The sequence below is a fragment of the Cynara cardunculus genome, assembly GCF_001531365.2.
Source record: "Cynara cardunculus var. scolymus isolate 2C chromosome LG 6, CcrdV1, whole genome shotgun sequence".
Taxonomy (NCBI): domain Eukaryota; kingdom Viridiplantae; phylum Streptophyta; class Magnoliopsida; order Asterales; family Asteraceae; genus Cynara; species Cynara cardunculus.
In genome coordinates, this window is record NC_037533.1 from 20,612,168 (window position 1) to 20,625,694 (window position 13,527).

Consider the following 13,527-nt stretch of genomic DNA (forward strand, 5'->3'; position numbering starts at 1 on the left):
TGCTACTGGTATATAAACATACACACATACACACATCAAATAAGTATAATTAGGCAGGGAATAGGTGAAGGATGGCAAAATATGTAAAAAGAATGAACAAAAACAGTGGGAAAAATAATGAACAATTCCAAACAGAATGAACAAAAACAGTGGGAAAAAAGAACAAGAAATCAAGAACCAATTTTTGTTGGTAAACATATATATGTTCATTTTGACAGCAACAGAATATGTTCATTTTGACAGCAACAGAATAGGTGAAGGACATGGTTGCAGCAATAATTGAGAGCCATTTTGTATGAAAAATGTGGGGTATTTGAGAAGCTAATAGTTGAACAATTCCAAACAGAACCAAAAATAAGAAAGTTCCACATGAGACCTTTGTTGGTATGCTCACATCAACAGAAAGATATATGTGTACCACCATATACTACATATATAGCAGGCACGGTTCAAGTATGTGTGAACAATTTATGAAGATAGTTGTATGTAGTGTTGGCACAGGGGTTTAGAACATGTTTAGAACACATACAATTTAKAATAAGAATGMACCAAAATAAGCAGTATTATTACATGAACATGTAACAGTTGTTGTATCTAAACACACACACTGGGCACACAACAACAAAATGAAATMAAAAACAAAATGAGTGGCCAGATGTGTGTGTGTGTCTATTAGATGAAATCAAAAACAAAATGAGGATGGCAGCGGTTTATAACCAAACTTCACAAATACATAYGACATAATATATGAAAAGATTATCAATCAATCGCATACTAAGCAAAATTATCAATAAAAGAGGATTCTTGAGGATTCTTACCTCAAAGTTGTAAATAGCCTTGCTTCATCAATCGGTTAAACCAAAAAGAAGAGAAAGGAAGTTAAAATCTAATATGGTTGGAAAAATCAAAATTGAAATAGAAAACAATATTGTTTTGAAGAGCATACCTCCAAATTCTAGGGTTTTGAAGAACCTGTGAGATTAAATCAACAGGGAGGAGGGAGTTATATGTATCGATGAGGTTGTGATACATCRAATCCCCTTGATTCATGAAATCGCACMTCTGCTCGAGGYGATACATCAAAACCATCATTGTTATGTTAAACGAGGTCTGTAAAGAAGAAAGTTATCGGCTATCTATCCCAAAATGTTTTGATCGTATGTGACAAAAATGACAGAAAAAGAAAGAAGAAGAAAACTTTTGATCTTGTGGTTTTAGTTGCAGAGATAGAATTCTGAAGAAGGAGAAAATCGGCCTAAAAGGGAATTTTTAAAAGTCTGATAAAAAAATGTGGGTTTGACCCAATTAACATTTGGGGTTGTGGGTTGTGAGTATTGCATAAAAGGCTTGTACATTATGTATAAAAATTTGTAATTAAGAGTTTTTTAAATTTCTTGCATAAAATGGTTGTACTCTATGCTTTAAGGGTTGTAATTAAGACAATGACTTAAATGCTTATATATGTAGTATAGATATATATATATATATATATATATAATCAAAACAAAAGGCATCTTTAATTATAGATTGTTTATCGTTTAATTTCTTATTTTTAGTTTTTAATATATAACTTTATTTTTTTTAAATTATTATTATTGACTCATTAATAAATAATCGTAGAAAACATATGTTTATATATAATTTTATATATGATATAGAGATTTGTTAGGGGTGGATACCGAGGCAATACACTTTACCAACCAATTAGAATTGATAGCCAAAATTCTATACCGTGTACCAACCAACTATATCTTTTTTTTTTTGTTGTAAGGGTGTCCGGGCCAAAGCCCGACTAATCCCCGGCAAATTTGGAGGCCAAACATGGCCTCACTTAAATGTCGCCAACACTCCCCTCCCAGGGCTCGAACTCGGGTTCATGACTATGTCATGCCCAAGCCTTTACTACTAGCACTCAAGTTACAAATATGAGAACTTGCCATTTTGTCCAAAAATTGAGCGAGGTTTTGAGTTTCCAAGTAACACTAGTAAAGTAGTAATGTTTAAAAGATTTTAATTGTAAGAAATACAATTTGCAAACACTCAAATGTTCAAACTAAATAGTTAAAGTTACAATATTTAGCATTCGATATATAAAAAATACAAAAATTTATAAATAATTAAATAAGTTAGCACCATAATACTACTGTGGTATGAGACTTCCAATGTCGTACGTGTACCAACCAAGTTTCCATACTTGGTATGGTACTATCAACCGACTATAATTGGTACCAATTTGATAGGTACAATTGATACACATGTTGGCTGTTTTTGTTTGGTACAAAATGGTCACCCCTAGATTTGTTGGCATATATAAGTAACATCTTAAAAAACAAAATAACCTTTTTGTGACTCCTAAAGCTAAAAACTTGATATCGTCGTTACACCACATCAACGTATCATACCATTTAGAACTTGTTTATAAAAATATCTTTTCAAATGATTTGCTATTTTTTAAAAATCCTTCAAGATATTTAATGAATCATCATGCACTTCACACATTCCTTGTCATGTTAGCCAAAATTGCATGATGTATGCTCTCACATCATACTTCACCAAATAAAAAAAATCATGTAACCTAAATAAAATTGATAATTTTCAAATAAAAAGGAGTTTTGGTAATGATGTCATGCAACATGTTTTTATGAACAATGGATGGGATATATATATATATATATATATATATATATATATATGAAATCACTCAAATATATGAAAAAAATATATTTATTGGATCACTTTTGAGATTAATACTTTGAAAAGAACATTCTTGGTCTACAATTTTCAAAAACAATTACGTAATTATTCTATAGGAGTGGTTACCAAAACTTTACGTGATAAGAGTCATTATTGTTACGGACCTTATGTCTAAGATTGTAGGACATCAAAATGAAACCATATATAACAATCTTACCCGATAAACATTTATCAGCAAGAGTTGTTAGCCTTACTTTTGCCTTAACGTATTATTGGGTGGACTATTGTGTTGTTAATTGGAGAAGGTAAGTGAATCAGTAAACAGTCCCCAAGTTTCAAACTTGACATAATTAACAAGCATAAAAAAATGAAAGTATGAAGTATAAAAGATGAAATGTTAAGGAATCATAAACTGAAAACAGATGAGATGAGATGAAATGAATTCTAGATTTGGTGTATTTTATCTATCCTTTTAAGGTAGAGGAAATATTGCATCTTTCAAACCTCATCTTCAAATAAACAAGAGATTGTTTCATTTTTTATTTTTTTAATGTAATTTAATAAATAAATAAAAAACTGAAACTTTAATTTAAAAAAAAAATACAAAATTGAAGTTATTAAAATATCCAGTAAGATTATAAGCATCAAGTGGTTTTTACATACTTATAAATGTTGTTAATATTAAATAAATAGAAATAAAAGAAAAAAGACCACATTTCTTGATTACCCAAAACAAAATAAGACGAAGACGGTCACGGGATGAATTTAGTGGGCAAGTGAAAACAATAGAGAGCCCACTTATAAACCCATTAGCCTGCCTGGACAATGGACATGGAATTATAAGCATTGTAAAATACAATAGAGTTTGTTTAAAATATAAAAATAAAAATCTGATTTAAAAACCTATCTCTCTCTCTCTTTCCTCTTTTTCTTTTTTTTTTCTTTTCCTAACATACACATTTTTAAAAAAAATACCCGTTATAACTTGTAAACACACTCTAAATCTACGAGATTTTAAACACCAACTAGACAAAACCAAATCTAAACATGTGAAAACTATGATACCAAGTTTCTTAAGTTTGTTTTCATTGTCTTCATCTTGTGTATGTATTTAATTATGAATGTATGTGCATTTATATCATAAGAGAGAGAGAGAGATTTTTATAGAATTTGAATATTTCCTAAAAATTATATTAATTAGTGGTTTAGAATAAACATCACGGATCTCATAAATTGTGCAATTCTTAAATGATTAAGCTCTTATATCATTAATTGTTATTTGGAACTTTTATATATTTTGGTTTCGGACATACTTTTTTTGTTAAAAAATATTTTTCAGTTATGTACTGCAATTAAATTATACATAACAAATTGAAAATATTTTTATTTTTTAAAATATGAGTATAAAATTGCTTCCTTTATTATTATTAGATAAGTTAGAGGGGTTAAATTGTTTTTCAATTCTTCACATATTTGACATTTCAAAAAAAATAAAATAAAATACAACTTAACTTATAAAATATATTTCCTTTCAATAAAATAAAAAAGTTTTGAGAAAATGACACAATATATTTATAGTGGTTCGGACCCTAGTCTTGATCCACTTTCTTTGAGACTGATGATTCACTAGAATAAAGTGATGTTTAACCGTGTAAATACAAAAACATCACATTTCAAGCAATTGATATTTGTTATCAACGTTCTTAGAAGATTGTCTAGCAATATAACTAGACCAGTCCAAGATATTGAAAAGATGCTCAAGCAGACATAAATAAGATTGGACTTCAATTACGAACCAATCCATGTTATGTGACATCTATTGGTCTTAACCACAAGTCTTGGAACTCTCGACCATTTAAAAAATAAACCATCACCGTAGTTACCTTAAGTAAATAATGTTGATTATAGTTTATGAAATTTTTGTCCTCTTATCTCTCAAAAACATTTGATCCATAAACAAATATTTTTACTACATCTTTTTATCAATCAAAACATGTTTTTTAATAGACATGAATAAGGGCCGGGACTTTTTTAAACGTGGGTCCGGACCTTCTAAGTCCCGTTTCCAGTGAGAAAAAAAAGCCCAACCTTTTTTTAGTCCTATGTCGAGCTTTGGGGTTGAAGAAGGATCCGGTTGGGATTTTTCAAGTCGGGGTTTTTGTTGTTGATATTTTTAAGTTTAAGCGGACTTTTTGGGACAAGCTTTATACTGAGCAGGTTTGCCCCCTAAATTTTGGCATGATTAAGCTTTGAGGATTGGCTTAGATCGGGTTCCAAACATACTAACCCTAGGTTTTTCAAGTCGGCCTCAGACGTCAAATCAAAATTGAAATTCTTTTTAGAATTTCTACAACTTTTGTATCTTTTAAGACCATGAGAAAGTGATTTAATAATTTCTACTTTATGCTATGAAGTTGTACAATAACAAAGGCCGGATGCTCGTCAAGGCAAACCTCATGGCCTGATTCTTAAAAATATACTTTTATTTATGTTTGTCTTAAAATAATTGTTCAGTTTCAAAAATAGATAACTAAATCTATCCATCCTTAGTTAATATACAAATATTTAGGAGTTGTAGGAAAAAGATAAATTAGTTAAATATTCAAAAAGTGTAATAATTATGCATGTCTAGAAATTTATATCATTTCAAGTATGGATCGTGAGATACTTTTTGATTGTTTCTTTATTACTTAAAATCTCGTTTTTTGTTTTTTGTTACTTTATATTTTATAAAATTTATTTCGGGTTTGTTTTAGAAATTTATTTATATTTAATTATTTAAGAACCATATTACTTTAACTTTTGTAATTAAAATTTAAAAATATGATTTTCAATAATTTTAACACAATATAAGAAAAATGATACACGCATAGTTTTTTAAGTTAAAAATTAAAAGACCCACCCTTGCTAAAATTGAGCTTCATCTTTGATTTATGACCCGACTCCTTAAAATGAAGCCTGACCTCAGTTAAACCGAATTTTCTTCGCCTTTAATTTTTATGCTTACAAATTTATTTTTATTTTTTTTCAATTATTATAAAGTTTTCACAACTATCTTTTCAAGTCTTTTTGTAATTAAAAACTAATAAATGATTTTAGTAATGCATAAATAACTATCGGAAATCAAACCCCAAGAGGACAATTGCAACTAGGACTAGTCATTAATAAGTTGTTTCAATTGTTTACGATAGACTTTAATTCTGATATCATGTGAGAATATATTAAACCAGTTAGATTACTCTCTAAGAGAGTATTTAAGGAAATAAGAAAGATTCCAACATATATAAAAAATATATGATCCACATCTAACCGATGTAGCCTCTAGCAGGTATCTCAGTTGACAAATGGGTGATGTGTCTTTACTTAAATACAAGACAAGTCATAGGTTCCATCTTGGGCCTTCTCACTAGCCTCGGCCGCTAAGTAAGTCAAAAATGTCCACTCACATTAGTATCCTTGCAGGAGAGAAGTAAAGATTGTAAATACCGGTACCGTACTTCAAGTAGGTGATAGGCATTGCTTGTAGGCTTTCGTGTGAGACCAGCTAATAGCGTCGATAATCAACTTTTTATCCGAATCTAACCCTTGCAAAACTCTAACAACATCGGTTAAAACCGAAACTTATGCACCTCTAATTTTGTTAGGAAAAGGCAACAAAGATCTTTTTGCCATTCGTAGAAGTGAAATTACAGTATTGTCCTGAGATGCACCTATCACTTTCTGCCACCTTCAATGGCAAAACCAAAAAGTGGACCTTTTTGCCCTTTGTTACCCAACCTTTGGGTTTGGGTGTACCAACTTTCCATGCATCCAGCCATGGGACCAACTATATTACGTGCCAACTATTGGTGTGGTGTTGTTATTAAATCTTGTTAATATTAAATAAAAAAGTTTAACTACAAAAGTAAGAACTATGGTTATTGAAGATAAATGTAACATTATTTAATTATTTTTTTGTCTAATCCTAGATGTCTGGATCAGTTTATATACACATTGACTTATCTCAGGGGTCCTGAAGAATAGTAAGGAAAATTCCTAGTGGTCTTGTATGATTCGAACTAATAACCTCTAAGAAGAATCTATAGGTCTCAAGTCTTATTATCTGTTGAGCTAACATCACAAGGTTTTATTTAATTATCTTTGATTTTTCTATTAAATGATGTTTTACTTGGATTTATCAAATAATAATAATAATTTAGAAGATACGCATCCATACACCTAGGGGTGTTAAAAAAGTCGAGTTTTTAAAGAACCACTCGAGCTCGAGCTTGTTTATCTCAAGCTTGAACTTAATTATTATTGACCTCAAAGCAATCTTGAACGCACACTAAAATTTGTTTAACTTAACGATTTTTTTGGCTATGCCAGCACTAACAAATAACATGACTCCATCAAACATAAAAGTGATAAACTCATGAAAGTCATGTGTCGATCTTGTTTGTGCTGTACCTGGACGCAATACAATATATAAAGGTAAGTTCAAACAAGAGTATCATTATTTTAAAAATGTAAAAACATTCATATCACATGTGATATTAAATCAGATATATGGATGATTTTTGCCGCAATCTAGCCATATTGCACACATACCACCAAGTCCTCCCATGTATTATTACATACGGAAAAGTTCAAAAAAAACCAACGGACTTTACTGTTTGGAACGATTAAGTCTTTGGACAATTTTTTGGAACAAATAAACCCTTGGACTTTACAAAACCTGTTAAATAAGTCCTTGGACTTTACAAAACCTGTTAAATAAGTCCTTGGACTTTCTAAAATATGTTAAATACATTTTGTTAGTAAAAAAGGTACAAAAAAACAATGGATTTTCATATTTTGAACGATCAAGTTCATAAATATTTTTTGAACGAAAAAAGTACTTACATTAAAAAAAAACAAATATAACATTCTCATTACTATTCGTAAAATATACAAAAGTTGTATCCAAAACATAATAATCTGCATACAAATTTTGGACATAATTTTACCAAAAGTTAAACCAAAATATATACTAAAAGTTGAATCAAAGTATGTAACAAAAGTTGAACCAAAGTATGTAACAAAAGTTGCGCAAAGAAAATACTAACAATTGCGCCAAATATACCAAAAGTTGCGCCAAAAAATACCAACAATTGCGCCAAATATACCAAACGTTACGCCAAAATATACCAAAAGTTGCGCTAAAATATACCAAAGTAATGCCTAATCTATGTCAAGGTCATGGTATGAACTATTCTTCATTTGCATTATTAAATTCTGGTGGAGATATAGCCATTTGACTTTTTTGTAAACCTTCTTGATGTCTAACAACATCACCACTTTCATGATGTTCTTCATCACCAACAGTAGTATCATCTTCATCACGGTCTTCATCGTTAACAACAGCCTCTCTTGAAATTGAATACGGTATGATGCCTTCGGGCCATGCTGGTTGTGGCACACCTGAAGATGTCTTTAATGATAAAAATAAAGTGTAAGCAATAGTCATAAAAAATGTTTCCCATATTTGAAATAAAGTGTAAGCAACAAGTCCCATAGGAAAATCCAGCAGATACATTATATCCTTCCCTTTCAACTTGAAGCATGGTTTCAAGTTTCCCATATTTAAAAGTTATTTTGTCTCTCCTATCACTCGAGCAACAATGAATTATGTTATAAATATGTGCTTATTTTTGGAGATTGATGATATGAGTAAGGCTTTAATAAAATGAATTGACAATGGGAGAGCATTAGAAGTTATGAAAGGAATTATTTACTTCAAAGATTAGAAGATATTCAATCACTTGTAGGGAACACCTACATATTTTTCATTTGTTCTTTATACAAACTATCAACCACTTTCAAGAATAAATTATCCTGGAATTCAAATCCCCCCAAACCATACCATCAAACCAAGCACCTCCTTATAATTCTCTAGTAAATTACATACATGGAAATGTCAGTGGCATTAGATAGTCACACAAGTTAATTAGCAGCACAATTAAGCAAGTATGCATAAATCTAGGCTACTGTTACCTAATGTGTGGTATGATTTGGTTAGTAGCACACATACATATCTTGACTCTAATGTTTTTTAGATGCAAAACTGGTAGAAGAAAATCTTGTTATTAGATAGAAAGGGAGTGGGAAAATCTCAAATAGGATGCAAAAAACAATCAATTAAAGGTAATACCATCAGGTAGTAGTTATCATGAATGGCTAAGGAGCAACGAAACCAAACTAGTCACAATAGATTGAATAACTTGCATTGTGGAACCAATGACACCAATGAAACCAAAATTATCACAGCAGAGACATGAAACCTATGAGACCAAAAATAATCATATGAAGAAGAGAGATGAAAGCAAAAATAATCACAATAGATTGGATTTTGAAAGTCGAGAGATCTTACCTGTTGAATCGATGGTAGGTTTGAAATCAGAGGTCATCGCTAGGTTTCTGACAGGATTGCAACGGTGCGATTCTAACAGATGGTACGGCGACAGGGGCAAACCTGATTAGCGAGCGACAGGGGCGGCGACGAGCGGAGGTGGTGCGGCGACGATCTGGTACGGCGGCGACGAGCGGAGGTGGAGGGAGCGATGGAGATGACGGTGTGCGAGAGGGAGAAGGAGACGGGAGGGGAGGGAGCGATGGAGCGAGAGGGAGAATGATTTTTTAATTTTTTTTAATCTAACAAGTTACCTTCTCTTCAAGTTATAGGTTACCATTTCAAGGAATGAGGACTTATTTAATAGGTTTTGTAAAATCTAAGGATTTATTTAACAGATTTTAGAAAGTCCAAGGGTTTATTTGTTCTAAAAAATTGTCCAAAGACTTAATCGTTCCAAACATTAAAATCCGTTGGGTTTTTTTGAACTTTTCCCTATTACATACGATGCGGACGTTCTATTGTTTTTATAAAATGACGAAAGTAACCCAACCCGAAGTGTGTGAAATAATTAACATTTAAAAAAAGATGGATAGATATTTGTATCATGTGTTTGAATATAATAATCAAATACACCATTTTCTACCCCACCACTTTTCAAAAAACCAATCGAAAAAGTTTCACTTTCATCCAAATATTTATTCATTGCAAGACTTTTGCAATCTGCAAGCAAACAAAGTCCGGCCAGCCTTCTTACACTGCTGAAACCACCATTCTTCGCCGTCGGCCGTCTCCTTTCACCGGAAAACAGAATTATGGAGGATCCTGGTATCAAATTGTTCGGAAAGAAGATTGTGCTGCCGGAAATCAATAAGAGCATTAATCTCCCAGTCATGTTCACGGCCGGTGGTGCTGACAAAGACGGCGGTTATGATCACACTCGTGGTTTATTGAAGGATTCATTGGAAGGGAAGAGAGTAAACAGAGAAGGTGTAGAGAAGGTATATACAGTTTCATCAATTATGCAGATAATTCATGGACAAACACTGTTTACACCACATGTATGTGTTTATATTTCATCTTTTTGGAAGCAACCCAATTGATCCAATGGTCAAAGGATTAACGGGTTAGTTTTAATTTTTCATTTCATTAATGTTTCCCTTGTTATTGATTAGGATTCGAATCAGGTTGAACATGAGGTTCTAATTTAATCTAGGTTTGAACATGGTCAAACTTGATGCTTTTTTTGTTTTCAGTTGTGAGATATCTTATAAAAATTATTCTAGTAATTCAATTTGTTTCTCAATTACGATCGATGTCCATAGAATTTGACTGCAGTTTTTGGTTGAATGGAAATGCTCTGTTTTTAGAATAATGAGCCAACCATATTCTTCCTATTATTTCAGGATCACATGGTGGAATCGGAGAACCCTAAAACTCCGTCTATTGAAGAAGAAACTAGAACGCAAAAATCCGAATCAAATCCGCAAACTAAAACCCTTAAAAAACCCGACAAGATTCTCGCCTGCCCTCGTTGTACTAGCATGGATACCAAGTTTTGTTACTACAACAATTACAATGTGAACCAGCCGCGACATTTTTGCAAGAGTTGCCAGAGGTACTGGACAGCCGGAGGCGCCATGAGGAACATGCCGGTCGGAGCAGGTCGCCGGAAAAACAAGAATCCGGCATCTCATTGTCGTTTCATAACCATCCCCCAAGAAACTCATTGTGTTTCAGGTGGATCAACTGTTACAACTTCTGATTCAACACCTGAAAACTTTCAAGATCAAAACAGATTCCATTCCCATGTCCATTCCATTCCTGGGGTTTCTTGGTCTTACAATCCCTGGAATTCAAGAATCCCAATTCCGGCCATTTGTCCTCCAATGCCGATCTACCCTTCAACCAACTGGAATTGTATTCCTTTCTTACCTCCATGTGATCCAATCTTGGGAAAACATTCATTAGACTCTGATGATTGTGATCAGGATCTAAAGAAACCTAAGAACTCGGTTCTGATTCCCAAGACTCTCAGAATCGACGACCCTGATGAAGCTGCCAAAAGTTCCATATGGGCAACACTCGGAATCAAAAACGAAAACTTTAAGGCCTTTGAAGAAAAGGGCGAAGAAAGAAAGAAGCGTCCAGCCACCATAACCTCTCCAGTTCTATACGCAAACCCCGCTGCTTTCTCTAGATCACTTTGCTTTCAAGAAATGGCCTAAAGTCGTTAACTTTCCATATTTGATTTTATGATAATACGTCGAACTCCATTAGATCAATGTTCAAAAATGGTTCAAGTCCAGCCAATGTGAGATTCCGCCACCTCGAAGTCTAGATGGAAGTAGATTGCTTTAAAGTGGTAAATCTGATTCTGATATCATGTGAGAATATGCAGAACCCCATTAAATAATCCTGTAAAAAGCAAGAAAAGTAGAGAGATTCCAACATATACTGAGAAGAAATGATCTAAGTCTAGCTGATATGGGATTCAGTCCATTCCTTTGAGAGTTCAGTGTAGCTTAATGTTCCGTTTTCTTTTGCACAAAAAGGCAAAAGATGGGTGCTTTGTTTTGTTGTACCTAGCGTTCGAGCTTTAGTGTAAATACATTGTATAGTTTAGATTTTCCGATTATAAACAATGGGACTTCTTCAAAAGGATATATGCATCAATTAGTTGTACTTTTCACATGCCTGCAAATCAGGTAACTCAACTAGATTCATCATGAATTAAGGATGTTTCAAGAAAAACGTTAGCATGTAAGAAAGAGATTTTCAAGGTTGACCAAAACGAATTAAAGGGAACACCGGATGTAATGTTTAAACAAAGTTGACAGTTGCTATATAAAAAGTTATGTAACAGAAACAATTGATAGTAGTCAAATAAATATCGGTGAAATATTTGATGATCGCATGATCTACATAGATAGTTAGATAAATAATGCACATACCACCTAACCTTAGGCACACTTGCATGTGTTAAACTCACATCGTGGCAAACCTTAGGTCTATGGCACAATATAATTAAAAAAGTAAATTTTTTTCTGCTTTTTTTTTTGAAGTATGTAATATTTTTATACAACACATGGATCTCACATACATTACCAACATTGATAAAGTTGGAATCCTTGACTTTTTAGGAAACTGAAATTATTGATTTTTTTTATCCCAAACTATTCTCATGACAAATTGTGATAGTAGATGAGATGAAGCTACATGTAGCTGGTTTTTATCATCCCCTTGTCGTACATAACATGAGGCGTTTGAGTATAGTACAACCCAATGATGCACATGAATCTTGTTCTTTAGCAATCACATAAACCACAGAATTAAAAAGCGTTTTATAGAAAAATACACAGTTATTTGTAAGTGTGTGGATTGGTGGGCACATCAAAATCAAAATCAAAATCAAAAAAAAGCAAGAAGATGAAGATATAAAAAACCGTAAGCGAATTGAAGCCACATTCTCTCTACAAAATGAGTTGTTATGTGGACCTAAACTCCCATATCTCTATCTCTCGCCTTTTTGCTTTCTTGGATTTACTTTTTAGCACACCATGCAGAATTTAAAGCTCATTTTCTTTGGGTTTGGTAGCATGAATTAGAAGAGTAAAAAATATATATTGTTCTACCAAAATAAATGGAACAAAAATCAAAGAAATTGAACAAGAGTGGTAAATTACTAAACTAACCATTATATGCCTACCCCACATTGTGTTTCACTTCAAGTTGAGCATGGATTCAGACCACATGTTAACGAAAATATCTGGATAGCCTAATTTCTTTGGATTTTCAAAAAGAAAGGAAAATACCCAACTGATTTTAGAGTATCATGTGGTCATGCCCAAATGGAAAGCAAGTCGATGGTTGTTTATAAGGGTTGGAATCAAGTAACATAAATTACATGTCATTGGTTAGGAATAAAAAGATATGATTCTGAAAAGTTAAAATAAAGAGTCGTATAATTTAATATTATTTGTTTTGTTTTTAAAAGTGAAGAGAGAGTTTTGATAAAGATGTTTATGTTTAGTGCTTCTTAGCTCTTGAATTGAAGTGGAGGTGATGAGGAAACCATCATACCAAAAAGAAAAGAAGAAAGACTACAAGGTATTGTTGTTGCATTTGGAAAATAAATAGAGTGAGAGGTTTTAGATTAAATAAAGAGTAAAGTTTTATCTCAAAATTTTAATGCTTTTCTCAAATCTCAACGTTTTTGTCCATTAAGTTTAGTTAAAAGGAGCGTATTTTTACTATTTTATATTTAAATTAAAAAACATATTATCTTTTTTTCTTTTTTAAACTTGAGTGTAAAAAAAGAAAAAGAAAAAGAAGGTTTTTTTTACAATTTAAAATTAAAAATATAATACGCTTTTTTTAATATAGTAAAAATTGTGAAATTGATTAAAGTACCCTCATTTACTAGTACTTATATCAAAAAGTTAACCCAAAAAAAAAAAAAA

The 13,527-nt window shown here is 32.1% G+C and overlaps 1 protein-coding gene across 1 annotated transcript; it reads left to right on the plus strand.

Annotated features, from left to right (window-relative positions):
• The first annotated feature begins 9,673 nt into the window (after nucleotides 1-9,673).
• LOC112514487 (cyclic dof factor 1-like) lies at nucleotides 9,674-11,706 on the plus strand. Its single transcript, XM_025120983.1, has 2 exons — nucleotides 9,674-10,065; nucleotides 10,471-11,706. The coding sequence occupies exons 1-2, from the start codon at nucleotides 9,880-9,882 to the stop codon at nucleotides 11,290-11,292; spliced, it is 1,008 nt and encodes a 335-aa protein (XP_024976751.1). The 5' UTR covers nucleotides 9,674-9,879; the 3' UTR covers nucleotides 11,293-11,706.
• Nucleotides 11,707-13,527: the final 1,821 nt, after the last annotated feature.